Source organism: Petaurus breviceps, unplaced genomic scaffold, assembly GCF_028583685.1.
Source record: "Petaurus breviceps papuanus isolate PSGF00001 unplaced genomic scaffold, PetGlider_PUasm1.0 37, whole genome shotgun sequence".
NCBI lineage: Eukaryota > Metazoa > Chordata > Mammalia > Diprotodontia > Petauridae > Petaurus > Petaurus breviceps.
Window position 1 is genome coordinate 72,807,229 of NW_027186296.1, and position 25,078 is coordinate 72,832,306.

At 37.8% G+C, this 25,078-nt stretch overlaps 1 protein-coding gene across 5 annotated transcripts in view; it reads right to left on the reverse strand.

The window, feature by feature from the left end:
* The window catches only part of ADAMTSL3 (ADAMTS like 3), a 567,766-nt gene that overhangs the window by 124,572 nt on the left and 418,116 nt on the right, over positions 1 to 25,078 (reverse strand). For all 5 annotated transcript variants that reach the window (XM_069098697.1, XM_069098694.1, XM_069098696.1 and 2 more), the window contains exon 16: positions 9,341 to 9,630. In XM_069098697.1, coding sequence (XP_068954798.1) covers positions 9,341 to 9,630 — 290 coding nt within the window. The remainder of the gene's footprint in view (positions 1 to 9,340; positions 9,631 to 25,078) is intronic.

Here is a 25,078-nt window from a genome sequence, read left to right on the forward strand (position 1 = left end):
CTCTCTCCTTCTCTCCTTCCTTCCTTCCTTCCTTCCTTCCTTCCTTCCTTCCTTCCTTCCTTCCTTCCTTCCTTCCTTCCTTCCTTCCTGCCTTCCTTCCTGCCTTCCTTCCTGCCTTCCTTCCTTCCTGCCTTCCTTCCTTCCTGCCTTCCTTCCTGCCTTCCTTCCTGCATTCCTGCCTTTCTTCTTTCCTTCCTTCCTGCCTTCTTTGCTCCCTCTCTTCCTCTGTGTGTGTGTGTGTGTGTGTGTGTATGTGTGTGCGCGTGTGTGTATCCTCCCTTGCTGGAGTGCCACCTGTAATATCTTAGCATTTGTCACTGGGTCTGGTAATAGTGACTCTCCTCCTCCATTCTAATTATCTACTTCAAATCTTCTTTGGGACTAATTAAGCTTGTTAGAATTGTGTTTAAAGGGGTGGCTAGGTAGCTCAGTGAATAGAGCACTGGCCCTGGAGTAAGGAGGACCTCAGGCACTTGACACACTAGCTGTGTGACCTTGGGCAAGTCACTTAACCCTAACTGCCCTCAAAAATAAAAAAAAGGCAAAAAAGAATTGTGTTTAAAGTTAGAGTACATAGACCCTTAGTAGTTTGATTTTAGTGCATGGTTATCATACCTTCAATTTTCTCACCTTGATTTTTTTCTTAGGTCTCAGCTGAATTAAATACTTGTATTTATGTTCATTACTCTTTTCCCTGAGGAAACCTCAGAAAACACTTCACCAATGTCTCTTAATGGAGGCTAAAGCACACATTTTATCACTGCCTCTGTCTCAGGAAATCAGTCAGCTCAAGACAGTCCCTGGTATTTCCTTTAAGCCAACAGATACAGATACTCAGAAAATGCTCAACTAGAGCGTTTTCATTTTCTCTTTTGTCCATAGAAAGACCAGGGGATAATCTGGCCCAAGGGGAGAGACTAGCTGGCGCACACCCCAAGGAAACATATCCAGACAGTCTTGAGCAAAAGGTCCCTCCAGAGCCCAGGCTCTGAATGATTCTCAAGTCTACTATAACATTCATACAGCAATATACCAGGCACTGGACTAAACACTTTGCAAATCTCATTTTTTCCTCACAATCATCCAGGGAAGCAGGTGCTCTTTTAGCCCCATTTTACAGGTGAGGAAACTGAGACAGACAGAAGTTAAGTGACTTGCCCAGAGTCACACAGTAAGTGTCCAGGGCCAGATTTAAACTCAATTCTTCCTGACTCCAGGTCCAGTGTTCTAGTCATTGTACAACCTAGTTGTCTCTAATAGCTAGAAAATAACTAAAAATACCAGTGGGAAAAGATAAGCAATCTAAATTAACACCTGTACAGAGTCTGGATGGATCAACTTTTTATGGCATCTTTAAAATAGTGGTGAGAAAAAAATGATTCCAGCTACTGAAGGGCTTTTTCTTTCATTGCACACTTAGTGGGCAGGTCGAGTATCCTCTGCAATTATGTAATGGGCAGGGCAACTTCCTCTATTTCTATTCCCCTTCCATTTTTCCTGCCTTGCCCCAACAGTTTTGCTCTCCAGAGTTTTTTCTAGTAGCTCTATTGATGACCCAGCCTAGCAGGTGGGCTTTCTTGAGACTTTATTGGACCTCTCTTTCTAGTCATGGCATTTTCTCATTTTGACATCTAAGAATTTACTCTTTAGATATCTTGTTATTTCACCCATCAGAATAGAAGCACTTTGAGGAAAGAATTGTGATGTCTGACCTTCTTTGGATCCCCCAGTACTTAGTATAATGACTGGAATAGAGTCAGGACAATAAATATTTGCTGACTCAGTTAAAGGATCGTGCCATATGGAACTTTGGAAACCTTGTAAACAAATATCTTAAAACTTTTGATAATGGTTGACTCAACAACTACTGTTGATTCTTAACACAGCAGTTCATTTGGGGCAGAGAAAATGGTTTCTCAGGTTGATGATATTAATGGCCAACTGCCACTTTGGGCAGGTAAGCCCAAGAGTCTTGGGAATGGGAGCATCCCCTTCTTCCTCCCTCACCAGTCTTGCTTCTAGCCCAGCACCCCAAACCTTTATCCATGGAAACAACTACAATGAAAAAGGGGGCATCTGTTCCTAGTGCATGCTGACCAACTTACACACAAAAGTCAGAAGAGCTAGTCTAACTGAATTCAGTGGCAAGGCATCCTAAGGGAAAAGAAAGAGGTGGCATGTGCCAGGAGAGTTAAGCCACTGCCATCATCTTGATGACTGCCTTCCTTCTCCAATGGAGACAGGACCCTGAGCCCAACACCATTGGGAATTGTAGAAGAAGGAAAGAGAGGAGAGGAAAGGGAAGGAAAAGGAATAAGCATGTATATAGAATCACTTACTATGTGCAAAGCACCATATTAAACAGTTTAAAAAATATATTATCTCATTTTATCCTCACAACGAATCTACAAGTTAAGTGCTATTATTTGCCCTATTTTACAGATGAGGAAACTGAGACAAACAAAGGTTAAGTAACTTGATCAGAATCACTAGTGTCTAAGGTCAAATTGTCTCCCCAATTCAGGTGAGCTCCTTGAGGGCAGATTATCTCTGCTTTTCTACTTGTATTCTCAACATTTAGCAGTCTTGTGCAATGCTCCTTCCAGAAAAACCCAGTGCCTTCTTCTCTAGTCTTTGTATTAATATCACTAATTGCCTCCTGCCCCAAATGAGAATGCCTGGGTTAAACATCACTCAAAGCATAGTCATGCTTGCCCTCCATGCTGCTCATTAGTGCAGGTGCATACTTTGAATGTGTGTATTATTACCCCTATGTCCCTGTGAAACCTCTATGAGATCCTTGTAATTTTTTGGACATTCTCACTACAAACCAAAAAAGAAATTGCATTCAATATCTGGGATCCTTCAAAATCAGGCTGCAATCTTCCATTAGTCTCACACCTGACCTAATCATGTTATTTCAAACATATTAAATGTCCTTGTATGTAATGTGCTTAACAGTCAGACAGGATGTACTACATCCTGGATGCCAGAATTCTCATTAGCATCAGTAGGTACCATAAGCCAAGTGGTTTATTTCAGGAAGGTTCTGTTGTAAAATTGTTTTGACTAAGTCTATAAAAGACTGAATGTGTGTGTGTGTGTTTTGCCCTAACAAGGGCCATGATGTAGTATTCAACTGTGTGTCTACATAGTCTCTAAAAGAACAATAATTAAACTAATAACATTATATTTAAATAGTACTTTACAATTTACAAAACCCTTGCCTCACAACAATCATGTTAGTTGAACAATCCAAGCCTTGTTATTCTCATTTTATAGAAAAAGCAGGGGTGGCTAGGTGGTACAGTGAATAGAGCACCGGCCTTGGAGTCAGGAGGACCTGAGTTCAAATCCAGCCTCAGATACGTGACACACTTACTTAGCTGTGTGACTATGGGCAAGTCACTTAACCCCAATTTCCCCCCCCCAAAAAAAAGCAAAAAGAAAAGAAAAGAAAAAGCAGCTTAGGCCCCCTGAGGTTAAATTTGTTTAGTCATGTGGCCAGTTGGAACCCCAAGTCTGGAATCCTAGAGAAGCACACCACTTGACTTCTTAGGGAGGAAAGGAAAGAATAAAGGACATAAACAGATATCCCTCCTCTCCCCACATGGACCCAATAACTTTTATAAGTTTGGTAGCAACTAAAACGCAAAGAGGATTTTCAAGGATGAATGATGTCTTATTCAGATTTTTGTAAAACTGACAGGTAAAATGATAGCTGGAAGCTAAATAAAATAGAATTCCATCTGTAATTTTATATATGGCAACCTTAAGTACTTAACACGCCCAGGATTTAGATTTCTGAATTTGTTTTTTAAAATGGTGACAATACAGGGTATAGCGCAAAAACACGGGGTTTCAAATATTGGTTCTTCTACTTGCTATGCATGTGACCCTAGCCAAGTCACTTGGTCTTCTGGAGCCTGTTTTCTCATCTGTAAAATGAGGGCGCTGGACTAAATGATTTTTAAGGTTCCTTCTAGCTCTAAATCTGATTATTGTAATGGATGCTCTCTCAAATAAAGGGATAGATTTTTTTAATCATTATTATTTTATTCTACAAGGAAAAGCACCCATTAAATGGTGGGTACTGTATTAGGTGTTGAACAGGATACAAAGGGAGGATAAAGCAGTCTTCTTCCTAAAATATAGGAGAGGTGATGAGACACTTGCAAATATGAATAAAAATACGAGGCATTTTAATATAAGTGATCCAGATGAAGTGCTATAGGAATGTAAAGGAAAGAAGGATCTCAGGGCCAAGTCCCTCTCCTTCTTTAGGAATTTATGAATTACCGGGCAATGGGCCTCCATATTGGCATAGAGCTCTGTTCCTAAGGTAGTGTAGAGATCTCCATACTCTACCATAAAATGGAAAGACTGTCCTTGATATGTTTCAGGTGAAGGAAGACACTTCCTATGGAAAAACTGGTCTTAGGAGCATATAATAGCCCCCAGTAAGACAGAAAGTGAAATGGTCAGGGCCCTAGAGGAATCAGTAAGGAAATGGCTGCAAAGAGATGTCTAGGGCCAAGGCAATTTTGGAGAAGGGGGTGATGGAGCAGTTTCTACAAGTGTGCCCTAGCCAGGTCCACGAGTCAGTCCATGTGGCACAGGTCCCAGACTCCTAAGGAGGCTACACCCATCATCTGGATTAAACTTATTAGCTGAGGGAACTTACGTGAGGTGAGGTAAGGACACCTAAACTGAGACAGAGGCTTTCTACTATGCGAGGTTTGGGGGGGGGGACACTTTGTAGGGTCTGTAAGAGGAAGAGGTATATTCTAAACACCAGGGGGCCACTTATGCAAGGAGCAGATGCAGAGGTGGAATGTAACGGGCATGGATGAGCCAGCAAGCCAGTCTGACTAGAACAGAGAAGACAGTATGTGAGGGGAGTAAAATTTACTAGACTTGGGCAGGTGGGTGGGAGCCAGATTTCGGAGGGCTTTAAAGATTAGGCTAAGGGCTTAATATTTTATCCTTCATGCAACAGGCATCAAAGATTTTTGAGTAGACATGTCAATATGGTCAGACCTCTGTCAGTGTGACAGCTATGTCAAAGATGGAGTAGAAGGGGACAATAAAAAGAGTGAAAACTGACATTGTGACAGAGTAGTAGACTAAGGAAAGGACTTAGCTATGCAAGGATCACTCTAGGACCATTCACATGATACCAAGAGATCAATGGTAAATATCTAAAATCAGCTACCTCCTGGAGACAATATTTTGTAGAATATTATGGTCCCTCAGCTTATTTGCATAGAACTGTTTTATAACAACAACAATGATAACAATAGCTAATAGTTATATGGCAATTTAGGGTTTGGAAAATATTTCATATATACATACATATATATTTATATATTTAATATAATTATATATATATATATATGCACACATAAAATCTCATTTTAGCCTGACAATAATTCTTGGAGGTAAGTGTTATTATCATCACCATTTTACAGAAGAAGAAACTGAAGCAGTAGTTATTTGTCCAGGTTTACACAGCCAATAAACATTTGAGGCAGGATTTGAACTCAGGTTTTTCAAATTGTAGCCCCAGTATTCTATCCACTAACTCTATTTAGTTGTCTCTAAAAAAGACAAAACTTGAAAAATCACTCATATATGCACTTAGATGTGATTTTAATAGGACTTTTAATTTCAAAGAAGAAATTTGGCAAGTGGTGAAAGGTGAGTTACCAAGAGCCAGGAGGCTTTGATTTAATCCACTGAAAGATATAGGGGTATAGGAGGGATAAGAAATAGGAAGCTTAGGCAGAAAATGGAAGAAAGGAACCCAAGAAGATGGAAAAAAAACAGCTGAGTGTTGGAAAACCAGTTTGTTGGCGCAGTTTGAAGAGACCAACAGCAAGAGTGTCCTACTAGAAGATTTCAGCTGTATCATTTCTAACTGCTGAAAATCTTCAGGAGCCCTTCTGGTCTGAGAAGGAAATGAAGGAGGAAAAACAGGTAAGTCAGCTGCTCTACAGAAAGAGATGGTTAGTTACGGTTTTCCTTGTCCAGAGTCAACTTGAGTTTTTTGCTGTGAGCTCTGTTCTGACTGGTCAACACTGCAACGGGGTGAGGACTAGTTGGCTCCTTGTAGACCAGATACCTAGGCTGATGATGTATGTAGTTTTCTGGCTTAAAATGAACTGCTGGTTCTTCACATTAAGGGGTGATAGTTTCTAATTGCCCTTTTAAGGGTGGTTGTAAATTGAAAGAAATTATAAATGTTACATTAAGTGTATAGTACAGAAAAGGGTAAGGGGATCTATCCACCTGGAGAGCGTTAAGGACCAAAAGGCAAGCAGTTAACCGAGAAGTAGTTTTGTTTAGTGCAGATATTCTTTAATGGATCAATGATATCAATGCCTACATTCCATATGTGAGTAATGCCAAGCATATGGGATTTTGTCCTTCATGTGGTACCTTGCCAGGTTCTGCAAGTGTGGGTCTACTCCACCACAGATACTGAGTGCACTGGTGAGTGTGGCCCAAGTATATACCTGGATTGTAATGTATATTATTTTAATTTATTTTAATATAGTAATGTCTATGACATTATTTTTTTTCATTGCTAAGTAAATAGTTACTTTTAATATCTGACCAAGATCTCTGAACCTATGGGATTGTAGGAACAATCTGATTTTCCAACATCTGGTCAATGAGAACATTAATTCCTCCAAGAATCTGCAGATGTAGGGAATAGTTAAATAAAGTTAGTACATTGATGAAATGCTATAATGCAACCTCCAAGTCTTAGGAATAAAGAGAAATCTGGAAATATCTTTATAAAATGATGCAAAGAAAAGAAGTAGAATCAATTGGGCTGAATCGAATTATCACAATTCATATTATTATAACTTTGAATAGTTTAAATTTGAATACATGTAACCACTTCATAGGAATCATTATTTGCACTAAATAGTGCATATTACTAGGCAAGTTTAGTTCTTTTGGTATTTAATGTTAAGTTTCAAATAAAACATGTAATAAAAGAATTTATGTTCTAGAACTTTCTGTCCCTTTCTTAGTCTTCACTCTTCTTGAGGCCAGGCACTCCTTCTTATTCATCTTTACCTCCCTAGCTCCTCACACAGCATGTTACACATAGCAGGCATTTAAAAAATTGAATTAAATGGCTTGTGGAGACATTATTCCCGACACCGGTTCTTTTTTTTTTTTTTTTAAGCAATTGGGGTTAAGTAACTTGCTCAAGGTTACATGGCCAGTTATTTCTGGGTGTGGTGCTGAGTATCTGAGCCCGGGATTCGATCTCCAGGTCTTCTCAACACTGGAGCCGGTGCTCTTACTTGCTGTGCTACCTGGCCGCCCCCCGACACCGGTTCTTAAAGGATTCAACTTCTCTAGGCCATTTATTGTAGGCACAGATTCATCATCAAGTGGCTAAAGGTAATACTTTTCCCAAGAAAATGAGAAAATAGTGTAGATTGATGAGAAAATAATGTACAAGAAGATGATGTATATCAGTGATGAAATAAAGTTGCAAGCCTACTTAATTAATTAATCAATTACTTTTCATGGAAAGTGGTTATTTAATTATATTCTTCCCTGTATTGAACGGTTTTTAAAAACCGATTTCTTGGGCATATTATATAGTTTTTGTCTTATAAAAAACTTAAAATATGTTTAAACAGAATGGAGTTAAACAGTGGTACCATCACAGAGATATTTTTAAATAGTTTGTACAACTCTTGTGAATTATAGAATTTTTGAATTCTACCCTTAAAACTTTCTGAATACCTTCATTTTGTGACAATTGCCTTTTCTAGAACTCACCAATAGCATCTATCTCTTTGCTTTTCCTTCTCCTATAACTCTCCATAACTCAGAGACTTATGAATTAATAATAATTATAACATTAGCATAATATTTTGATACTTAGATGGAACCATGACTTCATAGGTGAGGGCAGTCTCTTCATTCATGCCGCTCCTAATTCTCACATGCTCACTCCATAATTCCATAAATTACTATTCCATAAATCCCTCATAAAAAATCTACTTAGTAACATAAAGGTCTATGAATAATTATTTTCTTAAGAGTTATAAGAACAGTTGACATTTAGAGAACACTACCATTTACAAGGGCCTTTCCTTCTGAAGGCTAACGTGTCATCGGTCTGCCCATTTGTTATTTCTCATTCTAGTTACATGAATTGAAGCTCAGTCAAAGAGAATAAGGTCTTCCTTAACGGAGTAATATCTTTTACTTATTAAATTTTTAAGGTACTTCTGCTAAAAGGTGTTACATTTCACAATTATAACTGACAAACAGAAGCAAAAACAGATTTTGAATGCAGGGAGGAAGAGCTTAACAGACCCTTGATTAAAAAAAAAATTGTCAAACATGAGAGAAGATTTACTCAGATTTCTGAATATGTCAATTCTGAAAAGACTAAATAATTTACCCATTGATAATTTTGCTGGGATGTACATATATGATGGGTGTATAAAGCTTATAGGTTAAAACATAAAATTTCAAGGATGCCAGGCAATGGGGTTGATTTTTTAAAAAACAATTCTTAATTTATATTCATTATTTCTTCTCCATGGGAGACATGACTTTGATCCATGAATTTTAAGAGTGGAAAATTCCATTTCTCTCAGCATGGCTTTTTACTATGACCGCCAGCTTTTTTCAAATGGAAGCCCTCTGCTTTCCAGAAGTCAAGTTATGAAATTCTTACATACTCCTCAATGTTCAAATTAACAAAGAGGAAAGTCAATTTTTGGAGGATGACTTTGTTGTACCAGCTGAAAATGTATTACAAAGAAGCAGGCTTTGCTGCATCCAATAAAATCCTTCAAGGAGTCTATAAAATCAAGGGCTGGACTACTGGAAATCTATAGGGTCCCTTCATCCTTTAAGATAGATTCCTGCAAAAACTCTTCTCAGGCTACAAAACCCATCTTTGTTCCTCTCACATTTTTCCCAAGGTGGTCCCTAGTCAACTTCCTCATTTTACAAAGGAAGAAGATGATATCACTTACCAAGCCCACAAAGTTACTAAGGGCAGAATACTAAGGGACTTTGCCCCTTTTCACATTTCCTTTCCTCCTTCCCCCATAGGCACTACCTAGTCCTGCTGACTATACTGTTAGGCAGAGAGAATACAGGCATTTCTTTTTCTCTCTACTATCTCCTGTGAGTAAGAGATTTAACAGGCAGAGTATTTTTACTAATTATCTCTTAAGTGATTGGCAGGACATCTTTCAATGCCATTCTAATTTACACCAAGTACTTTTTTACATGACTTTGGCTACCCTAGAAATAAGCACCATAGAAGAAGAAAAGTGTCAAATACCTCCCAAACATGTAGCTGAGCAAGGAGTAAAACCAACATACTCCCAATCATACATCGTTTCACTGTCCTTTTCATGCCGAGAGAAATCCAGTCCACGTGCAGCAGCAACATCATCACATGCTTCAAGTTGGCAATGCCGTTCTGTGGATGGCTTAGGGCTTTCACACTCTTCCTCAGGAAGTTCTGTTTCTGTCTGAGTGAATGTAAGCAGGACCCGACACTTCACCTCTCGGACTTGGATACCTGGGCCACAGGTGGTGCTGCAGGCTGACCAAGGCTCAGGAATAAACCTATAGAAATCAAGAGGTGTGCCAAAGTGGGGAAGGGTGGGGGGGAAGGGGAAAACAGACATTCAGTCGAGACATATAGGAAAAGCACCAAAAAAATGCCTTTACTATACAGAATAAGGAAAAACGAGGAGAAATACATAGCCAGCTTCATTTAATGGACTTCCTCTCAATTTGTCTTGCCAATGATTTGCTATATTTAACCACCGAACTGACATCACATTAGCAGCAGGGCTGCTTGGAAGGAATATTTTCCATCAGAGAAAATGGCCATTTGATTACTGAAGCTCCATTTTATAGCCCTTTAAAATAAATCTTTATGAAGCTTTCCTTTAAGATTTAATAATAATAGACAATAATATTGGACTTTCCTTCCCTTCTCTCCACTTCCTAACTTATTCCAAACACCCACTTTTTCGACAAGCAGCCTTTCCAAGTCTTCCTTAATCTTAGTGCCCTCACTCTGACATTATCTCCTTTACTTTGTATATATCCCATACGCACATATTTCATAAGCTTTCTTCCTCATTAGAATGTGAGTTCCTTGGGAACAGGGACTGTTTCTTTTATCGTTCTTTGTATCCCCAGTGCTTATCTAGCACAGTGCCTGATACATAATAGGATTTTAATTAATATTTGTTGACTGAAATGTTCTCACAGAGAGAACAGGATTTTAAAAGCATTTTACAAAAAATGTTCTAAAAATTAAAATTTAAGTGATGGTAGGAGATATCTTTTTTTTTCTTTTTGCCTTCCACTAGAAAAAGGTATAAGGCCCCTAAAAATTTTGGGGGGGTCCTTTAAAACAGTTATATACTCTGGCTGAATAAATTATTTGTCATTTTATTAAGATTTTCTCTCTTAAGCATTAGAGGCAATGAATTTTTAAAACAGGGAGAATCAAGCTATTTTATAAGACACTAATACACTTAAGTCGGTTATCACAGTTAAAAATTCATAGTGATAGGATAATAGGAGTGTGCCTCAGAAAGGTCACCAACACTCCAGAGATGACTGTCTAATTTTTTTCTAATATCAGACATTGTGTTTTTCTCTAACCAAAGGAGGATCACTGTACTGATGCCAAGGAAACAAACATCAATTTAAAAAATTATTGAAGTAGGGATGAGGAGAAATGGGAGGAAGGAGATTTGGAGAAAGAGGGAAACTAAATCCTAAACCTTAAAAAAGCCAATGGTCAAAACGATTTTTTTTTTTTTTGGCAAACAATCACTGAAGAAACAGAAGAGAAAGCACAGGTTTAGTTATTTGTAGACTAGGTTATTGTTGCTTTGGGCATTCTGCTAAAGATTAGAGGCAAGGAGCAGTTAGGTGGTACAGTGAATAGAGCCCCAGCCCTGGAGTTAGGAGGACCTGAGTTCAAATCTCACCTCAGACACTTGACACAATGTAACTTTGGGCAGATCACTTAACCCCAATTGCCCTCCAAAAAGTCAAAAAGAAATAAATAAAGATTAGAGGCAAGACACAAAGCGCTGACTTGGGAATACAGACACCTGGGTTCTAGACTTGCCATTTGTTAACTGTGAGAGCTTGCATAAGTCATACCACCTTTTTGAGCCTCAGTTTCTCCTTTTCTAAAGCAAAGAGAATGACAAGATGCTAAGTTCCCTTTTATCTCTAAACCTTTGTGATTCTAGCATTTTGGTACAACCTAGAAGAAACGAAGTTTATGTTGCTTGAAGGACTATTGGTAACCTGAGAAGCTAATGATGTATGAAAGTAGTAACCATAAGCTCCTTTCTAGGACTGGTCAGTCTGCCAAATAGTCTCCTGCATCTCACCTTCCATTAGCAAGAGACTCTTCCAGGAGGAAGAAATTCTTCGTCCAAAGATTAGCCAGCAATTCAGAGTAAGAAAGAAGTAAGCCTCTAGTCACTGAATCACTTTTTTTTTTTTAGTAGTTTGGGGAAGCCTATGGATGCCTTCTCAGAATAATGCATACATTAAAAAAAATCATAATTGAATGAAATGCTAAATTTCAGTTGGAGGACAAGATATAATTATCTTCCCTATGCAAATTTATAGATTCCCTGAAATCTAACCATAGACCACACTGGTGTGTGTGTGTGTGGGGGAGGTTTCCACGAACCCTATGTTATGAGCCACTGAACTCCGGCCTAAACTCTTCTGAAGAATTCTATACCCTATGCCATGCCACTCCTTTCCTTTTGTTAGCTATGGTTACCAGTGTGGCAGAATTGAGGACTCTAGAACTTTTCTAGCCCCTTCTAAGCTCAGGCCAATTTGGTTCAGAGGAGACTTGATCCCACATATTTTTCCAACAGAAGCATCACTATATTACTATTGGTCTATTGGTCACTCAATTCAACAAATGACCTGGTATTTGAGAAAAAAGCCTGAGAGGCAATGTCTATTGACTCAGTCAGTTTGGAGAATCTTGTCAAGTTCTTCCTAGAATTTCTCTGCTTCACACTCTACAACAGATGTTGGCAGAGAACCTGCAAATACCTTCATGGTGGTCTTTTTTAGTCTATTCATCATGCACCCTGCCAAATAAGATGATCAAATGTCCTGTTAAATGATATTTCATGTTGCTTTTGGCAACAAACTTCTTTGTTTGCTTTGCCCAGAAGAGTCTTTGAGCCATCCCTCTATTTAGCAGTGACTTCTTTATGTCTTTCCTTTACAGCAAAAACATCAATATAAAAGTAGTTCTGTTTCTCCAGTAGTACATCAAATACTTTCACATTGGACAAGGATCTCACATTTAGAATAGCCTTGTTTAAATAAATATTTATAGGAAATCTGAAAAATAAAGTGATTAAAAAGAAAAGACTGGATCTCATCTCACCCAGGTTTGACAGTACAAGGTCTATTCACAAGCCAGATATTGCATGGATCATTGTGGGAGTTTTTTTTTTTTTACCTGCTCTGTTTCTGACCTGGGATAGTTTTTCCCTCCTTAGGAAGCCTGGTAAGCTTCTACTCCCCGAAGCTCACCATACTGGTGTCAGACTTAGTACAGACACTTGATCAGCTATAGACCATACTGCTGCTCAGAATTCCCAAAGTCAAGAGATCCACCAGTGTCAGGCTCCATGGCAGCAAGGACTACTAATGTGTACCACCATACCAATCTAACCATATAACCCCCTTTACTGTCATAGCCCTTTTGTTGTGAAAGTAAAAGGAGACAACACAGAATTATAGTGTACTATAGTGATGGAAGCAGTGTAAGAAGAATGGACAGGGTACTAGCTGTGAATTCAAAAGTCTTAGGTTTAAAATCCTCTTTTGGTTTACTATCTGGGCAAATAATTTACTATGTCTATGCCTCAGTTTCCTCATCTTTAAAATAAAGGATTTGGAAGAGATGATCTCTAGGGTCCTTTCCAACTCGAAGTCTTGTGATTCTGACTGTTGCTTTTAATTTTTCTTGTTTTATGGGTTGTCATCGCCAAGAAATTTATTACCTAGTGGCCAAGCTGCTGGCTAGAACCTTCTCCTTATTTAAGTAAGCTTGTCTTCAATAAGCATTCTCAGTTCATCATTAAACATATATGTGAAAGTTTTTCCAGCTTGGAAGTAAATTCTAGAAATTGTGCTAAACCAAGATATAGGCTTTTGAGAATTCAGGATCCATGACAATAAAATATCAGAATATAAATTTTGTGATGGACCTAATTAGTTATGTTTGGCTTAGGTAAACATCTCAGCTTTTGGATGCTAAGAAGAATTAAACTTATATCCACATATCTTGATTTTTCACTCTTACAGTAAAATGAAAGAAATAAAGGACAGATGCCATTACAGGTCAGTGAAAAAAATGCTGGACCTGGAGTCGGAGGACCTGGGTTCAAATACTAACTCTGACACTTTCTACCTTGGGAAAGTCACTTAACCAGTTTCCTCATCTGTAAAATGAAGAAGTTGGCTCCTAAGGTTTCTTCTAGCTCTGATATATGATTTTATGATCTTGGATAGTTTTAGGAACCTGTCTACTTTTCCATCATTGGCATTATCTCAAGCGAAAATCAACTAAGAGCACAGTGGTGGGGGCTCATGCGTGTCAGTATTAAAAACTATTTGCAACCTCTGCAAGAAGTTTCAGACTCGCAGCCTCTGGGCTACAAAACTCCTGAGTCGGGCCAGAATCAGATTAAAATGTAATTGGGAAATATTTAACAATACAAATAATGTTAATTTGTGGTTTTCTAAGTCCATATGTGTCCACAGGAATCCAGTCCTATTTGAGTTTGACACTACCATCACAGGGAACCCTAAGAACCCAGTAGGGAAAAGTAGTTAACAGAACTCTGGGGATCCAAACTCTCTATGGGAATTGTGACTGCTATTGGGGGAATAAACCTAGAGAGTGTGCTATACCAAGCACTGGGGACACAAACAAAACAAAACTTCAAGGAATTTATATTCTATTTGAGGGAATGAACATGGACACACACAGACACAAGGTAATTTTAGGGGAGGAGTGGAGGTTCTAGCAGCTGGAGAAATAAAGACCAGTAAGAAGTACCACTTCATCTGAGTATGGAAGAAAGCAAAGAAGTCTAAGTGGCAGAGATAAGGAAGGAATACATTCCAGGCCAAGGGACAACCCTGCAAAAGGCACAGAAATGAGATTTTTTTTACCTCTAAGTAAATATGCTTGAGAAATGCTCATGAAATGTCTTTTATCTTTTTGTTTTGTTTTTTTTACACATATATGCAAACTATGTGCATATTTAGTGGGATTCAGCTTACCAGGTATTCTACTGCCTAACATACAGGAAAATTCTAAGAGTACCAGTCCTCAAAAGACTTAACAGAAGACTTGTTAACAACAGTATGACAAATGGGATTATGTAGAAAGCTCAAACAAAATACTGATTTTTCATCCACAAGAAAATTCAAGTCAATATAGTATATGGCAAAGAATACTAGTTAGAGCGAGAAGAGCTGGATTCAAGTCCCAATTTTTAACTATCTGTGCAACCCTGGATAAAGTAATTAATCTTCCTTTGGTCTATAAAATGGGGACATAATGCTTGCACTAAAATTCATGTCTCTAATACTCACTGTGTGACTCTGAACTCAACCTCTACTAGTCAGGGTTTCTTAATCTATAAACCAAAGAATTAATGCTACTCCCTACTGAAAGGGGAATTTTTTTTTTTTGTAAACCTTGAAGCATCATCATTATTATATAATTTCTGAGTACAAGTAAATTAATTCTTTTTTTCAGTCTGTATAATTTGTGAAATAGTTTTCTGAATTTTTAGAGTTAAAAAAATCCTAAAGCTACTATTCTAATAGTTTACACAGGCCAAAAAAAATGGCCTGTTTGGTCCAAGTGTGATAGCAACATACCAGAAATTAGACCTGTTGTTATATAGAGCCAAATGAATTCTTTGGAGCATCCAAAAATAATTTATGGTGCATTCTTCTGAAGCCTTTTATTCCTTGGTTTGGAAGAAAAGGCTAAAGTATACCACAGATTTATTAATAAACTCAAAAATCATAAGCAGTTTTCTTTGACTTATAGCAGACCTATATACTACAATTAGGGTTTCCTGTTCAACACTGGTATCTGCTTTCCAATCCCAAAAGGCAAAATGAAAAAATTGCAAATGGCATTTAAAAGTCCCAAACTATGACTGTCATGGCCAGTTGTATAAATTGGTGGTTTACTAACATCACTGTCACCAAGTTACAACTGAATTTGATATCCCTTGCCTTTATAGTGGGATGGGGCAAGGCTTCTCTTTAAATAAGATTTCTATAAATTTTTTAAAATTGTATTTGAGAATATTATCTTGCTGCATTGCCCAATGTTGCTCAGAAAAGGACTCATGCAGAACTAAATTCCTGATGAAATTTAGTTCCAGGAAAATGTTTGTCTTTGTAGACAAATTTTTTTGCTCTCTTTTGTTGGAAAATAGAAATTTTGTAATATGATCTGTTTCCCTTTTTAGCCCATCAAAAACTCAGTTAAATTTAGGGCTTAATTATAATAATCCAAATATCTCTGTTATGCGGTAGCCTCTATTCTTTCTGTGTTCTTCAGGTGATCCCTCTCCTGTTTCTCTCCTTAACTGTCCTAATTTAGCAATATTTTTAACTAATTGTTGTTCAGTTTTTCAGTAATGTCCGACTCTTCATAATCCCATTCAGGGTTTTTCTTGGCAGAGATGCTGGAGTGGTTTTCCATTTCCTTCTCCAGCTTATTTTATAGATGAAGAAACAGTGTGAAACAGTGTTAAATGACTTGCCCAGGGTCACACAGCTAGTGTCTAAGGCTGGATTTGAATTCAGGAAGGGGAGTCTTCTTGACTTCAAGCCCAGTACTCTATCCACTGCACTACCTAGCTGTCCTAACAAATTTAACTAGCTGCCTCAAATCCTTTTTGGTAGAAGGTGTGCTAAAACTATTAAGTCAATATCTATCACAGCCATGGGAGAGAATTTTAATGGAGGTGGCTTTGGCATCATAAATTTTGGTCTGGACTTCTGTGGGGAACTTCCAGAGTCTGGAGTCATCAAAAACTTAGAATCTTAGAGAGCTGCCTGAGGCACTGAGAGGATAAGGTCCAAACCCATGGTCACACAGATAGAGTATAAGAAGCAAACCCTGAACTGATCCTGTTCTAATCATGTGTCCTTCTCTCCCAGATCATTTGCAATGAAATTCCTATGCAGTCTCTCAGTTCCCATGGGTCTGAGTTCCTCCTTTGTACAAACATCCCCAGCAATAGGGTTTGCTGCTCTCTGCTTTAGTTCTTCATGGCTGGGTTCATGCTGGGCTCCTAGTCTCCCTGTCATTGAGAACTTTCCATACCTGCCATACCTTCACTTAGACTGATATTCTGAACTTTGGAATTGGTTTGAACATTTTGCATTCTGCCCACTCCCTCTCCCATCTCCCAGTTTTGTATCTACTTTCAAATGAATATCCCACACTCCCAACATGCCTTGATAACTGAAAGCCTTGCTCCCTTATTCAGGCTTCCAGCCCTTTCAACACCGTAGATACTCTTTGACTCAAAGTCTGCTGCTGCTTAAGCACCATCTTAGATGCAAATGACCCTGGCAACCCATAGTTTTACACCTGCCTGACTCTGCAGGATGCAGCAACTCCTCAGTAACTTCTTTCCACTTTCAAAGTGCTTTGAACAAATGACTTTCCTGTGAACACCAGTCATGATTCCTAAGTTTCATCTGTTCTATATTGTTTCCCCAATTTTATTCAGTAGGCTAGATAATGGGAAGCTTGCTTAATTTCCCCCCTCTGAGCATGTTTCTCCTGATAGCCATCCAGCCCTCTTCCATTTCAATCCTAAAACCTTGCTCTGATTTGAATCTGTGTTTCTTCTCCCCCTAAATCTTTCTTTGCTCCTATACTATGGCAGGTAGACTTTTATCATCCCCTTTCCTTCTACATCTTCCTCGGTGGTCAGAATTCTTTCAACACTGTAAATTTATTCTTTCTGGCCCTGGTACAATTCTCCCTTCCCTCCAACTCCTGGATTTTCTATATGTAAACTGTCAATAGGAACCACATCTGCTTCTCTCTATCTCCTCTCTTATTTCAACAGGCTGACAAAAATGAAGCTGATTCAGAAGCAGGAGGATTTAACCTGATGACCACATAGCAGTGACAAGATACTTTATTCTTGTGATAGCTTAGATTTGTGCTTTCAGCTTTCTCCGGTGGCCAGGACCATATCCCTCCCCAACAACTTAGGGATTTTTCTCTGATTAAGTTAGATAAAGCATCACAGAATGTTAGAGTGGTAAGGTGACCTTACTGATCACAGAATCCCAGGATTGGAAGCAACCTCAGATTTAGACTCCATCTTTCTAATACTTAAATTTAAAATACACTTAAAGAGAAATCTCATATATTTATAATAATAACAATATTAATAATAGTTAACATTTACTATGTGCCAGGCACTATGCTGAGCACTTTATAAATATATCATTTGATCTTCATAAGAACTCTGAGAAGTAGGTGCTACTTATTCCCCATATTTTAGATGAAGAAACTGAGGCAAACAGAGGTTAAGTGACTTGCCTAGGGTCACACAGCTGATAAATTTCTGAGGCTAGATTTGAAATAGGTCTTCTTGATTTCGCCCAGTGCTCTAACAACTGAGAAACCTAGCTGCCCTCTAACAAGTGATTTTGTGGTCTCGGCTAGAAAGTTCTCAGTAGTAGGTAACTCACCATCTCCAGAGGTACGCCATCCAATTTTCAAAGAGCTATTAGAAAGTTTTGCTTAGACTGAGCCTAAATGTGCATTTCTGAAGCTTCACTCATTGCTCCTAGTTTTGCTCTCAGTCTAAACAGAACACAAGATGAATCCTTCTACCCAACAGCCTTTCACATGCTTGAAGTCCCTTCTCTCCCTGGAGCCCCATACCTTGTCTTCTCTAGGTTATACCTCCTTCATTCTCTCACTGTTGGCCTTTCACCATTTTTTGCTTTCCAAATTCCATGCCTTGGCTTCTGAATGTATTCCAGTTTATTAATGCCCTTCCTAAACTAAGGAGCCCACAACTGAACAGAATGCTCCTCAGGCATGGGCATGGTATTAATAGGGCAGAATACAGGGCAGAGAAGGGATGATAACTGTTCTTATACTGGACCCCACGCTTTTCTTAATACAACTGAAGATCATGTAGGCTTTTTTGGGTCATCATCTCATACTACTGACTGACTACATACAGACTGAGCTTAGAATCTGCTAACACCCCAGATCTTTTTCACAAAGGCTGCTGGCTATGCATAGTTCATCCTTTAAGTTTTACAGATAATGAAAATAGATATTGAGAGATAAAGTACTGCTCCTAGGATTATATGGCTAGTTAGGAGCTAAGTCTCTATACCAGAACTTTTAGACTACACTTTGCTGCCTCTAAAATGGCAGCAGAGAAAGAATTAGTATTTTGGTGATGGAAATAAAATAATAAATGATAAAAGACTATATTGAAGGGCTCTAGCTATATTTAGAAACAAGGATGAGAAGGGCAAGGAGAGATGTCCAATCCTAAGAGGAGTGGCAATGAAGAGAAAAGTCCAGAGCTGGGATAAGACAAAATTAAAAGGAGGGAGGACAAAAGGTTGAAATAGTGAAGTCCTCTAAAATGCTTCTGTTCCAATAATAATAATGGTAATAATGGTTCACATTAATATGACATTTCCCTTAGAACAACCTTATGTGGTACATAGTATTATTACTACTGTGATCATTTTAAATATAAGGAGTATAAGCTTGACATAAGTACTTGAGGCATGATCAATGTATATAATAATTTCATGAATTATATGAGGGTTCAGGCATTCCAGTGATATGCTTCTCATTAATCAATATGCCACTAACATTTATCTAGTAGGATAAACCACAATGAGTATGGCTTTTGAGAGGAAGGTGTACACACCTACTGTTTCAGTTTGAGACATAGGAGAATACCTCTCCTCGATCTCTCTATAGTGCAAATGACTATAGCCTTCCCTTTGCTTCCACATCTGAGGAGAGGTGGCAAACTACAAGAACTATCTAGGTGATAAAGTCACGTTCTAATTCCAAGGCGTGGCCTGTGCTATGAACATCAAGTATTAGGAGTAGGAGACTAGGATGAGATGATGACAGATCTGTTTTTCGATCCTCAAATATAAACACCACCTGAGCAGTTCCTGTGTTCAGGGGTTGCTAGGAAAAGAGATAGCTTTCTGCTAGTCATCTGTTTATTCAATAAACATATGAAAAGAAATGCTTCTAATTTTTTTTTGGGGGGGGGCTCATAATGTAAACTTTAACTACCATTCTAGCTATCCAAAGAACGTCATCGACACAAATTCCACCAGACAGTGAACTAGATAGTGACAGCTTAACAACTACAGCTATAAATCAAAATCTCATTGCAAGTTCAAGTTTAACAGCAACAGTCACATTCCATTCCAAAAGCTCATCTTGGTGCGTGAGGCTCACTAAACTGTAGGTGCGCATCGAGGCTTTTAGCATTCTCGGAATTCCTAGTTTTGCGAGGATAGAGATAAACAACACCTTAGAAATCATCTAGTCACTGAATCACAATACTGGAAGGGACATCAGAACGTATGAAGCCTAAACTGTACCTGCAGAGGAAACCCCTCTATGATATCTCCAACAAGTGGCAGTTTTGCTGGCATTTGAAAACCTCATTTACCAATGAGGAAACTGGCACCCAGAGAAGGCAAGATCTCAACTGTCTGTGATGTAATAGATAAATTCCAGGGAATTGATAGAGATATTTGCCTAAGATGATATAGCTGATAAGTGTCAGAGGTGGGATCTGAATTCAGGTCTTCATACTCTTACTTTGATCTCTATTGAGTATATGTCTAGCAGTGGTATCACTGGGACAAAGGGCATTTGCTGGTTAATAATTATTGTGATTACAAATTGCTTTCCACAATCGTTATACCCACTGTCCGACCCACTAACAGTACATCAATGTGCCTGTTTCCCCACAGTGCCTTCAAAACTTACTTTCCTTTTTTGGCATCTTTGTCAAAATGATGTGTATGAGGCAGAAATTCAGAATTGCTTTATTTTGCATTTGGAGCATTTTTTCAAATGGCAATAAGAAAATGGGTTTCTTCCTTTGAGAAGCACCTTAGTCCATTTGGACTAATCAGAAAAAGGCTCTAATTCTTATAAATCTGAATCAGTTCCTTGGAGATGAAATATTCATCAGAGAAACTTGCAGCAAAAATTATTTTCCCATTTAATTATTTCCCTTTTAAGATTAGCTACATTAATTATATTGGATTTATGATCCTCACTATCTCATGTACCTCATGTCATGTCTATCTTATGTCATATATTCTGGAGTGACAGAACCCACAAAAAGATAGAGTGAAACAATTTTCCAGTCCAAGACAACTTAGGAAAGGTCTGATGCACTAAGGTGAGAGAGGAATGCCATTCAGCCCAGGCTGCGTCAGCATAGACCCAGCTCCAGCAAACCAGGAGCAGGCCTCAGGCAACTGAATCAGTGGCAGCAGTGACAGTTTCCAGACCTCTCGGCTCATAGATAGTAAGGGGATTGGATAACGGGTCAGAAGATTTACAAGGTCCCTTTTCTAGCACCAGCGGCAGGACTCTGTTGCATTGCTTATACTTGGATCTGGGTCACAGTCCTGGGTCTTCGTCCCAATGTGAGAAGAAACAGTAGAGTTTGCAGCCATGGGGGAGCAGGGACCCTGGTCACAATTCTAGAGCTGGAAAGACCACAGTTGTGCACAGTACAGGAGAGTAGTAAATACACCTCTCCATAGATAAGACCACCCTGGAAGAGTAAAAAACTTACAGGTCCCAAGAATTACCTCTGAAAATGGCTGCATAAAAAATCTGAAGCTTGTGACAGTGTACCCTCCACTTGTGAAGCAGAGTCCCACTTTAGCTTAAAAATTCAAGAAATAGGCTGGAAAATGAGCAAACAGGAAAAAATTCTGACCACAGAAAGTTACTATGGGGACAAAGAGGATCAAAACACATAACTCAGAGGAAGATAACAAAGTCAAAATTCCCATATCCAAAGTTGCCAAGAAAAATATGAATTGATCTCAGGCCATTGAAGAGCTCAAAAAGAATTTTAAAAATCAAGTAAGAGAGGTAAAGGAAAAATTTGGAAGGGAAATGAGAGTATGCAAGAACATAATGAAAAAAAGAGACAAGAGCTTGGTAAAGGTATCACAAAAAATACTAAAGAAAATAATACCTTAAAAAACAGAATAAGCCAGATGGCAAAAGAGGCACAGAAATCCATGAAGAGAAGAATGCCTTGAAAAGCAGAACTGGCCAAATAGAAAAATATATATAAAAATTCACTGAAGAGAAGAACTCCTTAAAAAGGATAATTAGTCAAATGGAAAAGAAGGTACAAAAGCTTACTGAAGAAAATAATTCTTTAAAAGTTAGAATTGGGTAAGTTGAAGCTAATGATTTTATGAGACATCAAGAAACAAAATCAAAAGAAGAAAGTGTGAAATATCTCACTGGAAAAACAAATGACCTGGAAAACAGATCTAGGAGAGATAATTTAAGAATTATTAGACTCCCTGAAAGTCATGATAAAAAAAAGAACCTAGACATCATCTTTCAAGAAATTTTTATTTCAAGAAATCAAGGAAAACTGCCCTGATATTCTAGAACCAGAGGGTAAAACAGAAATTGAAAGAGCTCCTCAGTTATCCCCTGAAAGAGATCCCAAAAGGAAAACTCCCAGGCATATGATAGCCAAATTCCAGACATCTCAGGTCAAAGCCAAAAAGAAACAATTCTAATATCATGGAGCCACAATCAGGATCACAAAACACAAAACAGGATTTAGCAGCTTTTACATTTAAGATCTTGGAATTTAAGGCTTGGAATATGATATTCTGGAGGGCAAAAAGAACAACCAAGAATCACCTACTCAGCAAAGCTGAAAATAATCTTTCAGGGGGGTAGAGGAGAGATAGAGGTTCAATGAAATAGAGGACTTTCAAACATTCCTGATGAAAAGATCAGAACTGAATAGAAAATCTGATTTTTAAGTATAGTATCCAAAGAAGCATAAAAAGGTAAACAGGAAAGAAAAATCATAAGGGATTCAATAAGGTTAAACTTTATACACTCCTACATAGGAAAACGATATTTATTTCTCCTAAAAACTTTCTCATTATTAGGGCAGTTAGAAGAAGTATACAGAAAGCATAGGTGTGAGTTGAATATGATGGTATGATTATCTAGAAAAATTAAATTAAGGGATGAGAAAGAAGAATGCACTGAGAGAAGGGAAAAGGTAGAATGGGATAAATTATCTGACATAAAAGAGGACTGAAAGACTCTACAGTGGAGGAAAAAATGGGGATAGTGGAGAGGGGAGCACATGAACCTTACTCTCATGGGAATTGGATCAAAGAGGTAATAATATATATACTCAATTGGGTATAGAAATCTATCTTACCATCTAGGAAAGTAGGAAGGGAAGAGGATATGAAAAGGAGGGAAACTGATAGAAGGGAGGGTAGTTTGGGATACATAAAAGTCAGAAGTAAAACACTTTTGAGAATGGACAGGGTAAATGGAGACAGTAGGATAAATGAGGGAAAAGGATAGAGGGAAATACATAGTTGGTAATCATACTGTGACAAAATTTTTTACAGTGAGTTTCTCTAATAAAGACTTCATTTCTCAAACATAAAGAAAACTGTGTCAAATTTATAGAAATAAGAGCCATTCCTCAATTTATAAATGGTCAAAGGCTATGAACAGGCAGTTTTCAGACAAAGTAATCAAAGCTATATGTGGTCATATGAAAAAATGCTCTAAATAACTACTGATGAAAGAAATTTAATTTAAAACAACTCTGAGCTTCTACTTTGTACCTGTCAGATTGGCTAATGTGACAGAGAAGGAAAATGACAAATGTTGGAGGGGATGTGGGAAAATGAAAACACTAATGTACTATTGGTGAAGTTGTATACTGATTCAAGCATTCTGGAGAGCAATTTGGAATTATGCCCAAAGGGCTATAAAACCATGCATATCCTTTGATCAAGCAATACCACTACTAGGTCTCTATCCCAAAGAGATAAATAAAAAGGAAAAGGAAAAGGACTTATGTGTCCAAAAATATTTAGAGCAGCTCTTTTAGTGTTGGCAACGAATTAGAAATTGAGGGGATGTCCATCAACTGGAGCAACGACTGAAAAGACTGTTGTATATAACTGTGATGGAATACTATTGTGCCTAAGAAATGATGAACAAGATGTTTTCAGAAAAGTATGGAAAGACCTACGTGAATTGATGCAAAGTAAATTGAGCAGAACCAAGAGAACATTGTGCACAACAACAGCAATATCCTATGATGATCTACAATGAATAACATATTCTCAGCAATACAATGATCCAAGACAATTCCATAGGACTTATCGATGAAAGGTGCTAACCATCTCCAGAGAAAAAGCTGATAGAGCCTAAATGCAGATCAAAGATACTTCTTCTTTACTTCCTTTATTTTTCTTGGGGGTTTTTGGTTTGTGTTTTCTTTAACAGAATTACTTGCATGGAAATGTGTTTTTCATAACCACACATGTATAATCAATGCCAAATTATTTGCCTTCTTAATGAAAGGAGAAAGGAAGGAGGAAGAGAATTTGAAACTCAAATTTTGAAAAAAAAAGTTAAAATTGTTTTTTACATGTAATTGGGAAAAAATAAAATTTTAAATAAGAAAAAAGGCATCCCATCTGTCCAGTCTCTTAGATTTTTAACTGTATTGTTATCTTTAATTTCTCACTCTCTGGGTATATGTCTAATCTGTTGACAAACTATCATCATCATTATTATTATACAACTGATAAAATGTGGAAAGTTTTTGTTATTTTTCAAATGTAGCTGAAAACAACACTAGTAGATACCAGACAACATTAAAACCAGACAAGTACTATATACCCAATCAATAGAGGAATTCAGAAAACAGTATTTTTTATGGCATACAGTGTTTTTGTCCTACATTTTCCATTAGCAACTGTATACTATTTTTATAAGTGAGAAATTGGTAAAGACATACTAATTCATTCAACAGCCATTTATTCATTGCCTTCTTTGTTAAGCACAAAGGGGTAGATATGATATGGTCCCTGTCTTCAACAAATGTACATTTTAATAGGGATATATGCCACACAAATCAGTTATAATGAACAATATCATCTGCTATATGCATTAGAGAACTTAATCACATTAGGCAGCTCATAAGCTTCCCTCCCTTCTGAGGATTTCTTTCCATTCAATCCATTTTTAAAAATGCTTGCCATGTGAAGAGTGCTCTGCAAGATGTTGAGGAAATAGGCAAAAGTCAGATGACAGTGTTTCCTGACCCTAAATGGGGTGTGCTTACTGAAACTCTACCCATTTCTCACAGTTATCAAAGTCAAGTGCTTCCTCCTCCATGAAGCACCCACTCTTGATCCTCTCAGCAGACTTGACTTTGCTTTCCTTTGAAGGCCTGTAGCATTCTTAAGGCTTTTATCACATTCTATATCTCATGCATGCCTTATCTCCTGTTTCTTGAGGTCAGAGTCTTGAATCTTATTCATTCTTTATTTTCCCACAACATATAGCATGAAACTTACTTCCTCAATAAATATGTGAGTGAGTAAGTGTGGGAAAAAATGGGATATTTGTTGTGTGCTTTGTAAGACAGTCAACAACTTTCGGTGACTTTCAATTTAAATTATAACATAAATATTACCAGTAACAATAACATTAAGCTAATACTACTCTTATAAAGTATAATATACTTATCTAGAAAGAAAACACAGAAAATTACAGAAAAATGCTTTCCCAGCTTTTTCATTTTATAGCTAAGGAGAAACTATGGCCTAGAGAAACTACATGATTTATCCAGTCATACTAACGGCTAGGGATAGAACT